Source organism: Helianthus annuus, chromosome 7, assembly GCF_002127325.2.
Source record: "Helianthus annuus cultivar XRQ/B chromosome 7, HanXRQr2.0-SUNRISE, whole genome shotgun sequence".
Lineage (NCBI taxonomy): Eukaryota > Viridiplantae > Streptophyta > Magnoliopsida > Asterales > Asteraceae > Helianthus > Helianthus annuus.
Genome location: NC_035439.2, coordinates 112,987,674 through 113,010,092, shown reverse-complemented (window position 1 = coordinate 113,010,092; position 22,419 = coordinate 112,987,674). Strand labels below are relative to the sequence as shown.

The following is a 22,419-nucleotide window of genomic DNA, read 5'->3' as shown; positions in this document are numbered from 1 at the left end:
AAAAAAGAATGTAACAAAGTGATGATCTTTCCCCTACCCGAATTTGTGAAATGACACACAAAACTAATTTTCCAAAAAAACCATTTTGATTAAAACAAACTTAAGTGTTTTGAAATCTAAATGGGAAAATAGTTTGTTGTCAGGGGGAGTTCTGATTGTTTATGCCAAATGAATGGCGAATTGAAGTGATTCGATATCAGTTTGTCATTTTATTTGTACAGTTTTCAAATTTTACTTGAAAATCAAAATTGAAACATATTTTGATTTTAGGGGGAGAAAAATTTTAAAAAAATTTGAAAATTTGAAAATGTCAAAAACATCGAAAAGCAAAAATGAGTTTTGTTGAGAAAAGAGGAAATGATAGTACTTCAGTGGACTATTACAACACGCTAAAGAAATGTAATGTCAAATGTGATAAACGGTCTCACTGATGATGTGACGATAGGTTTTCGCACATTTAGTAGATTTATTCGGGATATAAACCTAAAATTTCAAACTAGTGAAATTCGTGGGGAACACTACTTGGATATATAGGTAACCCCTGAAATCTCATTTGAAAGATCTCGTATTCTGATATACTAGGTGTTTATACTCTATGATGTCTGGGGTATTATTCCGGGACTTCTGCTGAACGGTAGTTCTGACCTAGTCCTTGGCTAATACTTTATCCAAAATGCTTGAAATATAGCATAAAGCCCTCAGCTGATTAGACAATAAAATTGATAATCATCTGTTGTAGCTGAAAAGATCCTCTAAAGGGGACATACTGCAAAGTCGAAACTGATATCTCTCTGCTGAACGGAAGTTCTGACCTGAGATCCCTCAGTTCTCGCATTTAACCCCTAATTTATGTACAGACATCATTGTAGTATTCTTGCCTGTAAGACTGAATATTGAGATTCTGGATACGGGAGTATATTCAAGAGGTGGGACACATGAATGAGCTAAGTTCTTAAAACATCTAAATCGTATCCTGAATAGATTGGAAATTGTGTGAAAATTTAAGAGGACAACTATATCGTCAATCTACGTGAATCGTTTAGAACTTAAAATGATTAAAGCTTAACGGTGCTAGTGATTTGTCTCAAGATCTGATATGATCCTCTTACACAAACTCACAAAAATATTATATGTATATATTTACTGCATTTCATTCAAAAACAAAAATCCAAAAAGATTTTCGGAGTGTTTTAGCATAAATTTTTGAAAAGTCAAAAAGATTTTCGACAACTGATGATTGAAGAGCTGATATTCAAAATTTGAGTGCTAAACATGATGAACAGGTTTGGGAGAATATATTGAAAACTTTGAATGTCATATACAAATATTTTGAAAGGTTGTATGCTTAGTTAATCAAGGTCATTCATTTGAACTTGATGTAACTAATGTGTTTATTGAATAATGATATCTACCAGTAAGTTTACGGGAATTCGATTGTTATAAATTTGTGAAACTTATGGAAAGGTAGAGAATATGCAGGGTAAACAGGTTTGGACTTCATTATTCTCAACGGAGGCAAAATGTCAAAGCTTGAACCAGATATCTCAAATTCTAGCATATTGAGAGGGGGAGTCAATGAAAGGGGGAGTCTGGATCAACAGTTAATGGGAAGACTGAAGTTGGAGCCAGGATATAATCCTGAAACTTGTAAAGATAGAGTGCTTAAGATGAGAAGACAGAGAGTGGAAGAAAAGACAAAGACCGAAGACTCAAGTGCTGAAGATTGCTGAAGACTACGTCAACATCCAAGGGGGAGTCTGTTAATACACGGAATGTCTGTTGACTTCGTCTACATCAAGTCTTAGGTCAATTTGGGTCAACATAGGGTTTAGAATGTCGAAATCATGAAAAATGTTGACAGGTTTGCTTATGTGACCATGTTAGGTCAGGTTCGCTCCTAGGTACTTTACTAGGTTCGCTTATCAGTCAAGAGTTTGTCTGGTTCGCTTATAGGGTTCAAGTGTGGTTCGCTTATAGGTCAATTAGGCAGGTTCGCTCATATGGCAGTCCATATGAGCGAACCCACTCACATTATAAATAGCCTGATGTTGTATTTCATTTGTAACGTTTTGGAGCGAACCTAGGTCATTGCTTGTGGGACGATACGCTGTCAAATTGTAATCAGAAAGCAATAAAGAAGAAGAAATTAGAAAGAACTAGCTGTTGTAACTTCATATATTCTGATTCCGCTTTTATATATGATGATGAACTGTCTCGGCTGACTTTTCGGGGTCAAACAACGGTCCAACAAGATACCAATACCACGGGTTTCTGTCCCGCGGCTTCCGAACCAGGCAAAACGGATCGGGGGCCGTGACAATCGTAAACTTAATAGTGATGTCAAGTATGTCCATGTATGTGAAATTATGCAAAACAAGTATCGGTAATGCTGGCTGTAACACATAGTCGTCGGTTATCACACAAAATGCAAGTATAGGCGATTTACAATCTACAACACATAATTGCAAGTATAATTAATATTTCGAAGGTGGTTACAAGTATAATATGATGTATAATAAGTATTGGAATCATTAATTGTTGGTTAATCACAAGTATTGCACGTAAACGCGTTGAAAGTCGGTTATTTGCACGTATCGTCACATAGTTTCGAATTAGGGTTCGTTGCATGCGATTACAAGTATAAATTGAACATAACAAATATAAATGGAACATAATTGATATAAATATGACTTTCATTATGATCGGTGTCTCGGATTACAAGGTTTCAAAACGAAATACGAGTACAAGGAATACAAGTTTCCAAAAATAGAATTACAAGACAACTTTTTAATTAAGGAAAGTTACGAAAAAGCGGAGTGTTACAGTCTCCCCTCCTTTAGGAAATTTCGTCCCGAGATTTATTCAAGAGGAAGACTTTGAAAAAGAGAACGTTTTGGCTAAGGCAATTGACTAAAATCGAGACTAAGAAGTGTGAGATGTGTGGAAAAGCGTATGAAATTGTTTGAGGAACGAAAGGATGGGTTTAAAAAAAGGAGTTTTGACTAAGATGACTTGAGATATTAAACACAAGTAAAACGTGTATGTGTGTCTATATGTAAGGTGAGCTTTAAACAAGTTTGAATAACTCAAAATGGAAAGGTATTTTAGAATATGTTACCTAAGAAAGAAAACTTTTGTACAAAAACTGTATGTATTTTTGATGGAAAGTGTGACCGCACTATAGGTTGTAAGAAAAGTTCATTGGCATTGATAAATCTCAGTTTTGTAGAAAAAATGTTTATCGGTGAGAAACGAGGAAGTTAGGTATTTTTAAATAAAACAGTTTTGGAGGTAACGACCAACTAAGCGTGTTTGCACATAAACAAGAATGGAAGATAGTCTCAAAGCACGAAAGTATTTTGGGGTTTGAACGTTTAAACCAATTGATGGTAAATGAGGGTTGTGTAAAGATAAGGAATAACTGGGAACAACAGAGGTATGAGAGTGAAGGGTCGATTAGGTAGAGGAATGCAAGGATAGGAATATTATGTGTGTTGGATAATAAACGAAAGCGATGCGTTAAGAATGGGGTCTCGTCATGGATAATCGGATGTTGTGCGCTAGCAATGTGTTTGTGAGTTGTTAGTTTGTGTATCGGGTCTAAATAGGGTCTGCAAAACACCGAATTTCTTATGGCCCGTTTTACGAAAGTTTGGTAACATGGTGAAAACATTTATATATAGAAAGTATCAACGGCGTATCCACCATGTTTTAACCATGCTACGCTGATCATAGACAACCCACAATATAGTTAAAGATGGTTAATTAAACCATGAAGTCATGAACACTCGTGAATCGGGCTAGCTGGCCCGTTTTCTGGCCCATGAAAATTAAAAGTGTTACGGCCCAACATCTAAATAACTGAGACCCTAATTGAAAGCCGTTGTTCCTGAACGCTGCAAGCAAACACATAAGGTGCAACGGAGCTTCAAAAGCAACCCGCCAACTGAGTTAACTCGCCGTCGTCGCCTGTGAAAACCACCATAGCCGACAGCAAAAACAGCAAGCAGAATGAGGAAGAAGGTTGATGAACGCATTAGAACCCTAATTGAAAACGGAGTCAAAACCAGACACCGTTCTATCTTCGTCATCATCGGCGATAAGTCACGTGACCAGGTCACTTCACTCACTTCTAACACACACACACACACACTTACACTTGTTTTTATACATATTTGTGTATGTATTGATATTTGTGTTTTTTGTTGTGTGCAGATTGTGAACCTTCACTATATGCTTAGCAAATCAGTTGTTAAAAGTAGACCTAATGTTTTATGGTGTTACAGAGATAAACTTGAACTCAGCAGGTTCATTTTTCTAACTTTGTATTTCCTTACTTTTTTTTTAAATTAATAAATATTTGATAAATTTAGTTAGGGATGATACCTATACCGAAAACGAGTAAAAATATAAACCGAATACCGTACCGTAAAGTACTTATACCGAAAGCGAGTAAAAATATAAACCGAATGCCCTACTGAGAGAAGTACTGATACCGAAAAAGAGTAAAAATACAAACCGAATATCGTATTGGTTATAGCGGTACGGTAAAAATAAATATAAAAACCAAAACCGACTAGTACTGAAACCGAAAACTCCGAAAATGAATACTGGTAACGGTATTCGGTAAAAAATGCTTATCCCTAAATTGAGTCCATTATTTGCTTGTGAAACTGTTAAAAGGTCAATTCTGATTATTAAGTTGTCTTCTTAAGCTTATTGAGTAGTTGTATGTTTTAAGATTTTGTTAATTTACTTAATAAGGATTTGAGAATCTTGTTATCATTATTTAATGGACTTCTGCAGTACAGCAGTTAGAATTTAGAAATGTAGTTGCTATCAGTCTTTGGTCTGTCTAGTGCACGATAATGCGGATATAGATAGTAGTTGTAATCTGAATGAGGTTATTTTGACTACAAGTTAGGTGAGATCTTTGTAATTTTATATTATATGGTAGAAACGCATGACTGAATTTCTCCCTGATATCTTTATGTTTTCATCTCTGAGCCAATTGCATTACATGGATGGATAACAACACTGTCTTAACTCTTAACTATAAAAAACAGAGCAGTCTTTTGTATAATGGAATGTGTCTGTTGTTGCTTGTCATTTACTTAAATTTTTTGGGCTAATTTTATGTTCATCGTCTATCATAGTTGTCAATAGCGGTTGCTATGGTCGCTATAGCAAATAGCGTAGCGTGTAGGTCAAAGGTCGCTACAGGGTATGTAGCGACTATTGCAGGATTTCAGTTGTTTTTTTAAATATAAATAGCAATTAAATATAGCTATAAAATAGCTGGATTTTAGGTTTTTGTTAAGTATACATGTAAATTAGCGTATATCCCAGAGTATTTTGATATATTATACATATAAAAACTTTTTCTAGTGTATTGCTATTTATAAAATAGTGCCCGCAATTAACAACTATGTTGTCTATGTGTCAGTCATAAGAAAAAACGCGCTAAGCAGGTCAAGAAACTCATGCACCGGGGACTTCTAGATCCTGAGAAGGTGGATCCTTTTTCACTTTTTCTCGAAACCGCAGGAATTACGTATTGTCAGTACAAGGATTCCGAGAGGATTCTTGGAAATACATTTGGCATGTGTATATTACAGGTAGATTGCAATTCTATCTTCAAGTCAAGTTCTATTGTAGTCTGTACATTTTCACATGCAAAGTTTTCAATATGCTTTTTTTCTTTCATACAGGATTTCGAGGCTCTGACGCCAAATCTTCTGGCTAGAACTATAGAAACAGTGGAAGGTGGTGGATTGATTATTCTGTTGCTTCGTTCTTTGACTTCGCTCACTAGTCTATACACCATGGTTATGGTATGACTTGATATTTAACTTTTTCTTTAGATTAATTATCTATAATAACTAGATGGGTGCTATTTGCAGGATGTTCATGAAAGATTCCGTACAGAATCTCATTCTCTAGCCACTGGACGCTTCAACGAACGTTTCTTACTTTCTCTTGCATCATGTGGATCATGTATAGTTATGGATGACGAGTTAAATATACTACCAATTTCATCTCACATGAAATCAATAACACCAGTTCCAGTAGAAGAGGTAAGTTTCAGGTCTCTTGAACATTTTAGTTTTTTTTTCTAATATAAGACAGTAGCAGTTTTCCTTTTTACATGAGAAATTTGACTGATAACATAAATATGTTTTTTGGTCAATGTTGACTTTTGCTGGTTCCTTGGAGCTTTAGGTATAATATATTAATATTTATTTTTGCTTCTTATTGGCAAAAAAGGACTCCGAAGGGCTTTCAGAAGCACAGCGTGATCTAAAAGATCTGAAAGAGCAATTAAAAGATGACTTTCCTGTTGGTCCACTGATTAAAAAGTGTTGCACATTGGATCAGGTACTGATGTATTTTTATTAGGGGTGTGAATTTCTGACATGAACCTAACACGGAATTCGTGGGTTTGTGAATTTCTGACGTGAACCTATAATACGCGAACCCTTTTAGCTAAACGGGTCAAGTTTGTGTCAACCCGGTCGGGTTGGCGGGTTGACCCATTTAACCCATTTATATTATATTATATTTTTTACAATATGTTTTATGTTATAAATTAAAGTGGGTGTGTATTTTTTTGCTATAATTATAATTAAAAGAGAGAATTTGGCATTCGATTTTATAATAATATAATTGTATTATATACATTTGTGTTATTGTAGTAAAATTTTAATTTTAATATATTAATTTGCGAAAAAAATGAAAAATAATAAAATTCGGGTTGAACTGGTTGTGTTTGGGTCAACCCGCGTATATTCAGGTTGTGTTCGGGTTCATATGTATGACAAGTTTTTCGGGTCCTGGTCGTGTTCGGATTCGTCTAAAAATTTCGGGTTTGGGTTGAACCCGCCAACCTGCAAACACGGCCCGTTTAGCACCCCTAATTTTTAAAGTAAAGATAATAGATCTGCCGCCTCGAATTTGTTTCGATTTAATGGCATACTATCTGCAATATCGTGTTTTTAAAAGTTTTTCAGTTAATGACATCCCTAGATTATGACATTTTCCTGTTTTATGTCCACATGGAGATTAAACTTTAACGTATTGTGAATATTTTTATTTAGGGCAAAGCTGTAATTACATTTCTCGATGCAATTTTGGATAAGACACTGCGTAGCACGGTGGCTTTGCTTTCCGGTCGTGGTCGCGGGAAGTCGGCTGCATTGGGTCTTGCAGTTGCCGGAGCCGTTGCTGCAGGGTGATGATCTGACATATTATTCCCTGACATTTGACTTTAATTCTGTTGAATGCATTGATAATGGACATATGATTAATGATTATGTAGGTATTCAAACATTTTTGTGACTGCCCCTAGCCCAGAAAATCTTAAAACGTTGTTCGAATTTGTATCAAAGGGATTTGACATGCTTGAGTACAAGGTGAAAGTTGTTTATATTTCTTATTGTGTTTCCATTTTGGTATAATTATGATTGTATCTCTTGTTGATACATGTTACCGACATTTTTTTACAGGAGCACCTGGATTATGATATCGTCAAAAGCTCAAATCCAGAGCTCAAAAAGGCGACTATCAGAATAAATATATACAAACAGCATAGGCAGACAATTCAGGTTTTTACGTAGTTCATGTTTCATATTCTATGCTTTTTCGACCTCATTTTCTCTGTTACTGTAGATTGTAGTACAGTTTAAAAAACATAAGTTTTATAGAAAACATTAGAGTAAAATACACAAATTGTCCTTTATTTATATACCAAATTGCACTCTTTTTCATTTGTCTTCAAAAAGCACACAAAATTTCTTTTATATATAAATTTTGCACGCTCTTTGATGTTAACATTTCAGTTAACTAAGGCAAAATGACCATTTACCCAAAGGGCATAATCTGAAATTTATTTATAAAGGACATAATCTGTAATTACTTAAGTGTTTTTCTTTTGTTTTCTTTTCTTTCTTCTATTTTATTAAATTTATCACTTTTTCGTTTTTTTCGATTACTTTAAAATTTTCTTAATAAATTCATTAACATATTTTTTTTTTATAAAAATATATGTTTTTTTATAATTTATTTATTTAATTTCATTTGTTTGATTAAGTTATTTACTTTTCTTATTTTACAAACAATTTAATTTTTATACTATGTTTTTACATAAGCTGTTGGTGTGATGAGTTATTTTTTTTATCACCTTTACAATTATTATATTTTTTTATCACTTATATGCATATGCGTGGTTGCAGTATATACTACCTCATGAACATGGAAAACTGTCGCAAGTTGAACTCTTGGTTATTGATGAAGCTGCAGCTATTCCGCTGCCAGTTGTTAAGTCTTTACTTGGGCCTTATCTAGTTTTCCTTTCTTCTACCGTCAACGGGTATGGAATTATATATACATATAAATGTATATATCTATGTGTGTGTGCGTGTTTTATTTTTATTTCAACTTTCTACTTCCCAGATTTGCATCATTGCAAGATCTTTAACTCTTGTATATCTTTCTTAAAGCTATGAAGGTACGGGACGATCTTTATCGTTGAAGCTTTTGCAGCAATTAGAAGAGCAAAGTACAGCTTCTACAAAAAGCACAGATGCTGTTCCTTCTGGTATGATTACCCTCTAGTTAAAATTTTCAATTAAATTTCACGATGGTTCATCATTAAAACTTAATATGATATAATTTGTTTCAAATTTTCAATGCAGGGCGGTTGTTTAGAAAGATAGAGTTGAGTGAAGCTATTAGATACGCGTCTGGTGATCCAGTTGAATCCTGGCTTAACAATTTACTTTGTCTCGATATAGCCAAATCTATCCCGAGCATTAACAGGTTAAAATAATTCTGTTAAAAAACTGTATGCGTTGTCGTTGTTTTGTCTGTATTAACTTATACGTTATTTTTGCAAGTAGGTTACCTCCTCCCAGTGAGTGTGATCTCTATTATGTTAACCGTGACACACTGTTCTCATATCATAAAGACAGCGAGTTATTTCTGCAGGTAGTTGTGTGTTCATTTGATTCTTAGTTTTTTGTTGTTTGTTTTTAATTCGTGTGTGATGATGGCTTACGTATATTCGCACTATTCAGAGAATGATGGCGTTATACGTTGCATCTCACTACAAAAACTCTCCAAATGATCTTCAATTATTGGCTGATGCACCAGCTCATCACTTGTTTGTGTTACTCGGTACACTTTTTATTTGTTAATTTTGCTGTTTTATACATTTTAATATGTATTTTCTTGATATTATGTTATTTGTTACGCTATATTTATATTTTTAAGCTTTACTAGTGGGTTACCACCCGTGCTCCACATCGGGTTCGAAACGTAGATAAAAATAAGCAAATCGCGAGAGTTAAAGTTGTTTGATGTTTTAGTTAAGGGGCTAAACATGTAATTATTAAAGTTGAGGGGCTAAAGATGTTTTAGTTAAGGGGCTAAACATGTAATTACCAAAGTTGAGGGGCTAAACATGTCATAATTAAAATTGAGGGGCTAAAGTTGGTTATAGCCAAAGTTGAGGGGCCAAAGTTGGTTGATGTGACAAAATAGCATATTTATAAAATATATAATATAATATAATGTGTGCAGGTCCTGTCAATGAATCAAGGAATCAGCTCCCTGATATTCTTTGCGTCATACAGGTTTGCCTATTTCTCATTTCTTCTAATTGCTTATGAGTAAACAATAGTAGTTCTGTTCTAGTTTCATATTTAAACATCTGTACGGTGGTTTGTCATTCGTTGTACAGGTTTGTCTTGAAGGAAAAATTTCGAAGGCCTCTGCAATGAGAAGTTTAAGTGCGGGTCATCAGCCTTCCGGAGACCAAATTCCATGGAAATTTTGTGAACAGTTCCAAGATAAAGACTTCCCGAGTCTTTCTGGTGCCAGAATCGTACGCATTGCTACACACCCTAATGCGATGAAGGTATCTAAAATTCTTAACCAGTTCACTTCCTTTTTATCTTTTTATGTTTTTTATTTTTTTTAGTTGCAACGTTAATGATTGTGATCTCTTTGTATTGCAGCTTGGATATGGTTCAGCGGCCATAGAATTGCTAGCAAGGTATCACAGTATATCGTGATTTTTCTTGCGTTATTATCTTGTGTTTATATAATGTACATCTCAAATAAACTTGTAACTAGGGGTGCAAACGTGCCGAGCCTTATCGAGCCCGAGCCGAGTTTGAGCCTTAAATATAGCTCGTTTATTTATCGAGTCCGAGGGCTCGAGCCTGGCATGTGAAGCTCGTCAGGCTCGTCGAGCCTTATCAAGCCTTAAGTGTAATATGAGTTTTTATTAATATTTAATAACGTTTACCCCTTATTTAAAGTTGTCTAGCAAACAAGCCAAGCTGAGCTTATTTAAACTTGTTTACGAGCCGAGCCCGAACCTAAAAATAAGCTTGTTTGGTAAACGAGCCTGAGCTTCACTTGTTTAGCTCGCGAGCCTAAACGAGTCTATTATTTAATTATTTTTATTTAATATATTAAATAATAGATAATAAACGAGCCGAACTCGAGCTTGGAAAACTACCGACGAGCCGAGCTCGGGCTCGGCTCGTTTGCACCCCTACCTGTAACAACAGATAATCTTAATATATTTCAATTACGATATTTTGATATAGGTACTTTGAGGGTCAGTTCACTCCCATCTCTGAAGTAGATGTTGAGAATGATCCGGAACCTTCTTCACCTGTCAAAATTACTGAAGCAGCTGAGAAAGTATGATCTTATTTAGTGATATAGTTTTTTATTTTTTTATTTTTTTATTTTTTTTATTTTTGTTGTTTCCTTCATATCCAACAAACATTTTCTGTATTACAACAGGTGTCATTGCTTGAAGAGAATATAAAGCCCAAAACAGATCTTCCACCGCTTCTCGTACATCTTTCTGAAAGACGGCCCGAGAAGCTACATTATCTCGGTGTCTCGTTCGGGCTTACTTTGGACCTATTTCGCTTTTGGAGAAAACATAAGTTCGCTCCATTTTACTTGTGTGAAATTCCGGTTAAGTCTCGATTACTATTCTAATTATTTTCTCTTATAAAGGGTTAATCCTGACCATGTTAGCGTTATAATAATATGTTATCAGAATTCCGTGACTGGTGAGCATACTTGTATGATGCTAAAACCTCTGGATACTGATGATATAGAAGTTAGAGGATCAGATGAATTAGGGTTTTTCGGTCCTTTCTATCAAGGTTTGTTTTTCTTCTCAGTCCATGTCTGTTGGATTACGTACAAGCTTTCGTCCCTGAGGTTTGGCTAGTTTTGCGACTTTCGTCAAAAGGTTTGTTATTTCGCATCTCGATCCAAAATGTTTGAAATATTGCCATTTTCATCCGGCTCGTGAACTCCATCCATTTTTCTCCGTTAAGTTAGGGGTATTTTTCGTCTTTTATTGTTAACTTAAAGGGCAATTCAGTCTTTTTCAGGGGTATCCGGTCTTTTTACATAAAGTGAAAAAGACCGAATTGCCCTTTTAATTTAGCAAAAAAGGCGGAAATACCTCTGACCTAACGAAGAAAAATGGATGGAGTTAACGAGCCGGATGAAAATGACAAGATTTCAAACCTTTTGGATCCAAATACGGAAAAACAAACCTTTGGACGAAAGTCGCCAAACCTCAGGGATGAAATGACATCTTACTCGACCAAAATATTTGAATTTTAAATTTTCTTGTATGTCTTTAGCTTTTAGGTCATCATTTGCTAGGCTTTTGTGTTCTCCCAGATTTAATACAATGGAATACAAGCTTGCAATGAGGTACTTCTCACATGGATTTTTATTAGCTTTTCCTACATAACTAGTAAAATTTCCCCGCGCGTTGCGGCGGATATTCGGTTAGTGTTGGTTCGATTCATTATACCGGCGGATACTCGGTATATCAACATAAAGACAAAACCCAAAAAATAAAGTCATGGTGTTGACCAGACTGATATCGACGCACGTTTTACATCGGTTGAGAACCATAAAATTAATATATATGACGGTTATGATAGTAGTTCCTATATGGTACCAATGTTGTTCGGTCAAATCAACATGGCATCAATGTTGCTAGGACGATATCGGTTTCGTTTGTTACCACCGTACATAGCTTACAATATACAAAATATACTTTATACTGCTACCAAAGTTGTTTGGATGGTATCCATTCGTCACAATAAAGAACAACAAAATCAATTATACAAACATCGTATCTTAAAAATTGTAATAGAAACAAAATACGATTAAAATTTAACTTTGTATCTTAAAAATTGTAATAGAAAAACAAAATATGGTTAAAAATAACTAATGTAATAAAATAATTAAAAAATATAAAATCTAGAAATGTTATAATAAGAAATAATTTTTTTTACTATTCACCGTCTCAGTTTTAATATAATAATAATAATAATAATAATAATAATAATAATAATTTTAGTTCCTGTCATAAATTTGTCTACTTTTGCTTTTTATAGCATTTTGGATCCGAAACTCAGCTTCACAGATGTAGAGCCTTCATCAACAATCTCACACAGTATATACGATGACATCATTAAATCTCCAATCAGTATGAAAAGACTTGAAGCTTATGTGAACCACCTCGTTGATTATCATCTGGTAAGAATTCTTAAAAATATAAAATTAAATTTTCAAACAAAACATCGTTTGATAATTTCATAATTAACGTTCTCTAGAGATTTGTTGTATTTAATATATTTTTATTCGACAGATTTCGGATCTGAAACTGCCACTCGCATACCTATACTTCCAGGAGAAGTTACCAGTTGCGTTATCGTATGCACAGGCGTCTGTGTTACTATGCATGGGCTTGCAGAACCAAGATGCTTCTTATGCTGAGGTTTGTTTGTTCTAAGTGAACACTAAATATTCACTTCAGTTTATTTATATAATAATAACTAGGTCACAATCCTGTGTATTACACGGGTTGATAAATATAATGTTATATAATTAGTAATAAAAATTATGTTTTAAAAAAACATACGCACTGCACGGTTGACTAAACTCGTATATTATACTAATAGATTAAAATATAATGTAATTTGTTAACATATACAGTTGTCAAGATATGTATTTAAAAAATGAAAATTGACATGCCAATTATAAATTTTCGTTAGTTAATTTTTAAAACATTATTTTCTTTCAACTGTGTATTAACTTTGATTTTTTTAAATACTGTCTGTTTTTATTATCTAACATATTGTATTTTTACCATCCAACAACGTTAAATATTTGAAATTTTTTAGAAATCACTGATAAAAACAATTAGCATAATTATTCCGTTTCTTAATATTTTAACCAACATAATTTTGAACTTGTTGAAGCTTTTAAGTGAAAAATATAAATTAAGTTAAAAACTAATAATTAATTTCATATTAAATTCATTTGGTTAATGATATAATGATTATCTTTAATTAGAAAAACAAGGATCCACAATTAAGTAGGAGAAGAGGCGGGAAAATTAAAAAGTAGATGGCTCCAATGGATGACACGTGTCCCCCATTGTTTTTTTTTATTATTTAGTATAGATATAGATTATTATTTTTTTGTTTTATTTACAGGGAATGATGAAGTTGGAAAGACAACAAATAATGTCATTGTTCATGAAAGTGATGAAAAAGTTCCACAAATACTTGGATTCAGTATCGACAAAAGAATTTAACTCAACTCTGCCGCCAGTCAAAGAAGTAAGTAACGCATTTAACTCAATTCATTATTCATCGATTACTTACGTCTTCTATTTGGTTTCTTCCAGGTGGAATTGAAGCCACACGAGATTTCAGTGGACGAGGATCTCGACGAAGCTGCAAAAAAAGTCAAGGTTTGTTTCGTTGACCGTTGTTATCGATTGTCTTGATCTTTGAACTTACATTTGCTTTGTGATTGTATTTTAGGATGATTTTAAAGCCAACAGTGAGGGTTTATTGAACCCAGAGTTTCTCCAGAGGTACGCGATTGCGGACAAGGATGTCGATTTCGAGAGTGCTTTGCAAAACGGCGGAGGAAAGGTACCCTCGGGTGGCGTGATTAGTGTCAAGTCCAGTAAAACGAAACCGGAAAAACATGGGAAAACTAAAGGTGATAAGAGTGACAAGAAAAGAAGCAAGGATGGAAGTTCTTCTAAATCATCAAAGAAGAGAAGGACATAGTTATTTATAACTTGTGTTGTTCTACTCTTTGAGTTTTAGATAACAGTTTTGACTTGATCATGAATGGTTCAGTAGGCTATTTTTTTTTTTTAAATTATGATATCTTAGTAAAAACAAAGGTCTTTGGTTCTTTATTAAGATGTTATATTGTTGAATTTTTTGGCCAAATTTGATATTATTTTGGAAGGTTATTTTTCTTGAGATTGCTCTACGATTGTTATTTGTTAGCGTTCTTTCTACAACCGTGCATGTTATTTTATTTGTTCTTCAATTGTTTTTATAATTAGGTACAAATGGGTAGAACTTGTGACTAGGCTTATTTTTTCAGGCATGGCGAGACAATTGTGCTTTAATCGAGGTAATTGTGCTTTAACTCTCCAAGTAGTGGTTCAAAACGTATATTTCGACACGATTTCTAGATTCTAGAGATCTTCTGGCCAAATTTCTAATTTTATTTAAGAAAAACAACTTTTTCAATGCACTAATATTTTAGAATTTTGATATTAAATTAATGATATTAGTTGTTATATAATAACTTTTATGTATTTTATTTGATATTTTTTAATACATAGTATATTTTTATTTTTTCTCATTTTTTAATACATAGTATATTTTTTTTTTTCATTGTGCGTTTTTTTTCTCAGGCCCTCACCTTTTTTGCGTCTTACGTCTAGGCCCCAAGCGAGGCCTAAGCGTCTTGAGTGTGTCTAGCGCCTTAATAACTATGATTAGGAGTTGGTATTTAAGATTAGGAGTTGGTATTGAAGATTCGACCATTGAATCACATAGCCTTTATCTTGAGTATGTCACAATTATGAGTAAATTTAGATTAGATTATCAGTAAAATTGAATAGTTTTTAGTAGAGGTAGCAATTTAGATTAGATTATCAGTAACGATCAATTTGGGTGTTGCTTTATCTCAAAAGCCCCGACAAGAGTTTAAGTAAGAAGAATTGTGGAAAGGGAATAGTATGAGTGTTTTAATCAAATGCCAAGTTTACCCTATTTTGGGTGTTACCCCTGCAACGATAATAATTAACTACAAATCCAAAACAGAAGAAATTATTTATCAAGCCGGGTCTTTCATTTATCGATTATTTAATTAGCACGGTTATATCATATAAACTTATTAAAACTAGAATTACGACCCGCCGCAATGCGGCGGAGATTCTTTAGTTATAACTAAGTCGATTTAGGACGCACACGTTATGTTGAACCTGTCAAACTGGAAAAAATAGACGATGTAAAAACGTTCATCCACACACGCACGTTGCGTCGTGTTAACTCGCAAAATTTAGAACGAAACGTAAAAACCGAAGCATAAAGCGAAAAATTTGTAGAAAATGAAAATTATAAAGGACCAAAGTTGAAAGTAAAAAAAGTTGTGAGGATAGATTTGTAAAAAAATCAAAGCCAAAATTACAACACATAAGTAAAAAAAATCAAAGTGGTTAAATCGCAAAAGATGGAAACTTTTGAATTAGAAATGAATAATCAAGTTAATGAAAGGGGTTAAATTGTATAAGATGGAAACTTTTGAATTAGAAGTGAAAAATCAAATTAATTAAAGGGGTTAAATTACCAAATATTAAAACTTCAAACTCAAATTGTCAAAGATTAAAACTTTAGGGTTAAAATGGAAATAAAGATTAAACTTTAAACTTAACTTGCCAAAGCTTGAAACTTTAGGGCTAGAAATAAAAAATCCATTTTTTTTTTGAAAAACTCCCAAAGCCACTTTTACAACTACTATATGCATAAACTTGTTGGTTATTTATAAGGTTTTAATAAAAAAAATTGTAAGAGAAGGATGCACTTTTTATGGATATTAAAATAAAAAAAAATTGTAAGAGAAGGATGCACCTTTTATGGAATTCACCCTTTTCATTAGTTGACACATTTTTTTCCTACTTTGTTAAATTGTTTCATCTAATTAAATTGAAATTTTGTCGACCTACAACAAACTCCACCAAAGCAATACCCGAATATCCATCTCGAGTCATGTGACACTTGCTAGTGATGTCTACATAACCTCGATAGTAGTCGTGTAACCATGATTTCCAACCTTGGTAGCTAAAGTTGCCAAATATCTTATCGATTTCGTAACGTGTTGTGACTGTTTGTTGAGTAATAACTCGATATCAAGAATCATATATATAGACCGGGCATAGTTTTAGATGGATTGGTAAAACAGTAAACAAACTATGGTTATCATGCTTTGTGATTGCGCATTTATGCTACAAGTTAAAAACATAGTAAACCAACGGTTGTAGAAAGCATTACTCATATTAGGTTTCTTCGCCATCTTTTCTATAAATGGTAATGATCACCTCCTATCTTAAGATTGATATAGAAAGCCAATGTAGAGGAATAAATTACCTTTTCAATCTTATAGATAGAAGGGCTTTGAGATTTCTCCTTAATTTTATTTTGGTAGGAACCAACCACTAAATACTTATATTTAGCAAGCACACATACATTAAGGCTTTAAAAAAGTTACAAACTGGCCACTCAATATTTCATTCTTTTGTTTATCTATCATCTCTTCTATTGTTGGTTGCAAAGGATCTTTAAAATAAATTATTTAGAAATTTAACGTTTTAGTGTGTGCCAAGGCTTTTCTATTAGGCTATAGGGTGTGGTCATGACTCATATGACCACCATGACCCTCCATATCATCACTATGTCACCCACCTCTAATTCGTCATCTAAAACCACTACCCTAAAGGTGTGGTCATGACCCAAACACTATCCCTTTATTTAATTTTATAATTAATTTTTGTCTAAAGAAAAAGGAAAGTAAATCATGAAAAATGGAAACTAGGACCATGGTTGCCATGGTTTAATCCATGGAAACCATGGTGGATCAAGCAAGGGGGTGGTGTATTCTTCTATTCATGTTCCTACATGGCAAATTATCTTCCAACCATGACCCCCACACCCTTTAGCCTTAACATAAGAAATTTGACTTGTACTTTAAACCAATTTAATAAAGCAGATAAATTAATAAATAAAACAAAACTTACTTTAATCACCAAAGGGTCAATATTCATGATTTATATTTAAAGGTTTGAATGTTTGATTAAGCATTTTTCATATATTTATCTTATAATTGTTTTAGTTTATCAAAGATATGTTGAAAAGTTTAATATAATAATAGATTCATTTCCAAGCGACCATATATACAGTATAAACCTTCCTCGACATATCTTGAATGCTCAAGATGCGAGTCCCAATATTGAGTTTGAGAAATCAAAGTTTGATTCATCCTACATATATTTTGTCAGTGTTTGAAATGCGAGTCCCAATGTCTTTTAAATCCAAGTCTGAAATTTTTTACAACATGGTCGAATGATGCATTGACAGTTCGTCTTTAGTCGTCAATCGTCGACTTATTGGAGCTACCACAACCTCCAGGGTCAGACCGTGTATCGATTGACTGTCTTCACGGAGCTAACTAAACCTTCACGACGGAACTGTGGATCCACCATGGATAGACTGATCTTCATTTGTTTAACAAGTCATCCTGGATTTGATTATTTTGAGTTCTTGGACCTTTTATTAAGTATGTATGTATTGACATATATTATGAATATAATTGTATTTAACATTGATGGTACGTGTTCATATTTTTCTGTCAGACATGCACCATCTCATATGGTTTGTTTAAATGATGTAAATGCAAGTTATAACATGTGTACACTTTGCTAGTTCCAAAAAGAGTTGAGTCCTATTTGAGTCTCTATGGTTTGGCCATTTTAACTACTCGAGTCTAAAGCCTTAACTTGTCTTTATCTGGGTCCCAAAGGTTTCTATATATATTCAATAAAATAGGTAAAATGATTGAAATTCCCTTGTACTTAACCGACTTATTAGATAGTGTTAATCTTTTGGAGATTAGAAACCATTGACAAGTTTGGGTTTTAGACTCAAGTAATTAAAATAGCCAAACCACAGCCCACAACTCACAAGGGACTCAATTTCAAATAGGACTTTACCCTTTCAAAAAAATATAAATACATGGTTCTTTATATTTTTTCCGTCAAACATGCATCATCCCTTAAGCAAGCCATCAGGTGAGGCATGCTTGCCTTATTACCACTTTTCTCTCAGTTTTCTTCTTAATAGCATGTACCAAGCCTGTTTTTGAGAAGAATGAAGTGGCTACTACCTTAGATCATGCAAATCGAGCAACCCTTCCCTCACATATCCCGCCTGATGCAGCAGCCCGTGAAAACAGATTTTCTCTTTCTTCCTCATCGGCCCAAGGACATCCACAGGTTAGAGATGGTCTAAAAGTGAACTAACATCTCTAATATTCACATGAAGAATCTTTTTATGTACCTGATATGTTTTAACATATATGACCACTCTACTCTTTTAACTAACTTTGGTCCAAAATTGAAAAGCTTTTGCCCAAACTTTATGTAATTTCTGAAAACTAAAATCGAATAAGTTTATTTTTTTCTTTAAACTCTGTAATTACAATACAATACTTTTAAAGTTAAAGCCCATAAAACTGTTATACGAATTTGTCAGTCTTTTTCTGTAAAATTTATTTCAAATAAATAAAGTGAACTAGATGTATTTGACATCTTAAAAATGTTTTTACATTTGTGACCACTCTACTCTTTTTTTAAATTACTTTGTTGCAGATATACAAAATGGAAAAGCTTTTTCCCAAACTTTCTGAAACCAAGATGGGTTCTTGAAAACTAAAATCAAAGAACTTCCTTTTACTTCACATTCCTGTAAGTTAAAGCCCATAAAACTGTCATAGGAATTTGTCAGTTTAATTCTGTAGAATTTATATATAAAAAAATTCGCATGTGAAAACAAATCACAACCCAGATCATCAGAATACTTGCCTACCCCTTTTAACATATCAAAAATCCACAAAACAGTAAGTTGCTGCTTGTGTGATGATCATACCAATGAAACGGAGGAGGTAAAATGACTAACCATTGCTGTGTCATCAAAATCACGTATCAAGCCTAAACCTTTAAACAAAGATGCTTGATGAACAAACATACCTGCAAAAGAAAGACCATGAACCGGATATTCCCAAGCTCAAAAGGGTATCAATCGAAATTCATGAAACTAACGCAAGCAAATTCAATTACATACATCTCCCTAAACACCCTTAAAGAGGGTCATAATTAATTAATAAGCCAGTTTGTTGCTCTCTTAAAACACCCTACATCAGTTATTGCTATCATCACTGTGATCATTGTGGTTTATAGTGTTATGGTTACTGCTGTGATGATTATGATTATGATTATGATTGCTGTTATTGTTCTCCACATTTCTTCTACTCTGCTTCAGCTGTGACAACTCCAACTGTGTCTTCATAAAAAACTGCATTCTTTGCAATTCAAGCTCCTTCGCAAACTTCATACTTTGCTTCTGCATCTCCACCATCTGTTGCAGCTTCGAGCTCTCCGCCTGCTCATACGCTTCCCCAAATTTCATGATCGCCTTCGTCAATTCCCTAACCGAATCTCCCCAATTCTTCTCTTTCGATCCCCGTCCTTTGTTCTGCTGCTGTTGCTGCTGCTGCCTAGAATTTGACCTCGCATTGAATGGGATTGGAACTTTAATTCGTTTCTGCTCGTAGGGATCCGATTCTGGCGAGTCTGGTGACGCATCTGGTTCAGATTCTGATGACTCGGAGTACGCGGGAGGCGGACGCATACGCTTTCGCTGCTGTTCAAGCTTCTGCTGTTGTTGTTGTTGCTGTTGCAAGCGAAGTTGCTGCTGTTGTTGCTGCAGTTGAAGCTGTTGCTGCTGTTGTAGCTGTTGTTGTCGTTCCTGTTGTTGTTTAAGCCTCAAACTCTGAACAGGAGCCGATCTAACACCAACAGGAATCCCAACCGGAACCGCTCTCAAAGGCGGAGTAGACGACGACAAATTGTTTTTTGCATTCGCCATAGGACCGATAAGCTGATCCAACCGATCGTAAAACCTCCAACTACTAGGTCCACCACCGGTCGCAATCTTCGCCTTCTCAAGCTTATACTTCTTCTTCACCGTATCGATCCGATTCTTACACTGAATATCCGTCTTCGGAGTCTTCAAATAATCCTCTCGACTACTAACAATATCCGCAACCTCTTTCCAGTGTTTCTGCTTCAAATTCCCCCTGCTCAGCTCCAGGTAGCGTTCTCCCCACGCGTCTATCAACACCGCGGTTGCACCTTCGCTCCAACAATCCTCTCTACCTCCTCCTCCTCCTGTTCCACCTCCTCCGCCACCACCTCCGCCGCCGGCGACGGTACGCGGTTGCTGAATCGGTAGCGCTAAGGTCAACGTGTTCTGCGGAGGTGCGGCGGACGCCACCGTGACGGAGATCCGCGGATTAGAACGCTGCGAATCTTCAGATCCAGATCTAGATCCGGATCCGACGGATTGATGTGAGTGAGTTTCTTCATCATCTTCCATATCGGAAACCTAACAGATCTGGTTACCGCCGGCGATTGAATAAAACCGGAAACTAACGGATCTGGTGGCCGGAGATTCAATAAATATCGGAAACCTAACCGATCTGGTGGCCGGAGATTAGATAAGAAACGGAAAACTAACGGATCTGTGGCCGGAGATTTGATAATAGACGGAAAGCTAACGGATCTGGTAGCCGGGATTTGATAAGTGACGGAAACCTAACGGAGATTTAACAAGAAAGAGAGAGAGAAAGAGATTGTGGTGGTTGTAGAGAGAGAGAAGGGGAAATTTAGAGAGAGAAAGAGAGGGGGTAGTTGACCGGCGTTTTTTACGATATAGATATATAAATTTATCGGTTGACGGAGAAAAACGGAGAGAGAGTTGACGGAGAAGTCGGCCGTCAAGAGAAGGGGTTAAAAAGGACACGTGGAAAACCATTGTGGGATTAGTTATGGGAAAGCCGACACACCGGACGTAATAAACACTTTGCCGGCTTCAGCTCCGGCTCGGCTCCGTTGTTTCGGTTGTTTACGTCACTTTGCGCTTAATTTCAGTTTTTAAGATAACTAATAAGGGGTTACATCAATTTTTATCAAATTTTACATGTAAACATAGATGGAATGGTAATATTTAACGTTAAGACAGGAATCCGTTCGATATTAGTTCGGTTAATTATGATATCAATATGATACCGGCACTCGATGTATCAACCGAAAGAGAAAATTTAAAAGATAATATTGTGGTATGCCCAAAATGATGTCGACACGTGTTTAACATTCATTAAAAACCATAAGAAATCAATATTAGTAATGGTTTTGATAGTACCTGAAGACTAAAAAACCAGTCAGTCCGACCTGGCTAGAGTTACAGCTTCAGACGACTTAGCAAGAACCTGCAAGATCACAAGGAAACAAACACACCGTTAGCCTCGTCACAGGGAGGGGGGTCTCTCCGTGACCAAGCTCGGGCGTGAGAATAAGTATTTGTGAGGAGAAAGTAGGTCAGAGAGAAAGAGAGAGAGAGGAGAGTTTAGAGAGAGAAAATGGCGGTTACCCGTTTTGGGAGTCTGAGCATGGTATTTATAGTCTTTGGGTATGCTGACGTGGCGAGTTAGTTAGGGTCGGACCAGTCACTGTCATGACGATTATGTCCGTGGGGCCCAGTTAGTTATGGCGTACCAGTGCATTTGTCCGTTCCGTTTGTGGTGCAAGATGCGATCCGACTTTGATGTATTACAGCTCGGCTCTATGCTTGACGATGATTCGGTCCGACGAAAGACGTATCCTCATCAAGTCCCCCTAGTTCGTAGCGTTTCTTAGGTAAAAGCTTCGAACTATAACGGCATAACTTTGGCGGTCCGAGTCCCTGATTTATCGCTTTTTTTTTAATTTTAAATTTTTGGGGCGGTGACCTATTGCTGGGTAACCGACGGTCACTTTAGTTTTTCTGTTTGATGTGACACTTGATGTGCGTCAGTTGCCATCACGTGTCACATCCTGATTGGTTGTTTTGAGGAGGTTTCGTATCTCTATAAAAAAGGAGAAAAAGTCTTTTTTTCATTTTCACTTTTTACTTCATCTTCTTCACTTTTTTCTCTGAGCCGAAGACTTATTCACTGAGCAGGTTTGTACCCGTCTTTTCAGCATATCGAACAAAAGCAATCTGTCCGGTTGCTTCAATATTTTGAGTAAAAGTGGTTTAGAGTGGTATATAGATACATATGCGATTCCTGCCTCATTGCACCCCGTTCTCCCCGAAAAGGACACGCCCATTTATCCTTTTGTACCGGGGAAAATAGGAATCTATACTCGTTTCTTTGATTATTGCAACTATC

At 35.1% G+C, this 22,419-nt stretch overlaps 2 protein-coding genes across 2 annotated transcripts; one reads left to right on the top strand and one right to left on the bottom strand.

The window, feature by feature from the left end:
* The first annotated feature begins 3,880 nt into the window (after positions 1-3,880).
* On the top strand, positions 3,881-14,355 carry LOC110918623 (RNA cytidine acetyltransferase 1). The gene is made up of 26 exons (XM_022162910.2): positions 3,881-4,116; positions 4,216-4,307; positions 5,447-5,618; positions 5,712-5,834; positions 5,904-6,077; positions 6,268-6,378; positions 7,098-7,231; positions 7,319-7,412; positions 7,506-7,604; positions 8,232-8,368; positions 8,499-8,596; positions 8,694-8,817; positions 8,898-8,985; positions 9,075-9,174; positions 9,580-9,632; positions 9,740-9,916; positions 10,017-10,054; positions 10,617-10,713; positions 10,819-10,998; positions 11,084-11,192; positions 11,685-11,757; positions 12,453-12,594; positions 12,707-12,835; positions 13,557-13,682; positions 13,751-13,816; positions 13,890-14,355. Exons 1-26 carry the CDS (start codon positions 4,012-4,014, stop codon positions 14,142-14,144), a joined length of 3,096 nt encoding a protein of 1,031 aa, XP_022018602.1. The 5' UTR covers positions 3,881-4,011; the 3' UTR covers positions 14,145-14,355.
* Positions 14,356-18,996: 4,641 nt separating this feature from the next.
* LOC110917879 (trihelix transcription factor ASIL2) lies at positions 18,997-21,105 on the bottom strand. Its single transcript, XM_022162327.2, has one exon. It carries the CDS (start codon positions 20,583-20,585, stop codon positions 19,347-19,349), a length of 1,239 nt encoding a protein of 412 aa, XP_022018019.1. The 5' UTR covers positions 20,586-21,105; the 3' UTR covers positions 18,997-19,346.
* Between the last annotated feature and the right edge of the window lie 1,314 nt (positions 21,106-22,419).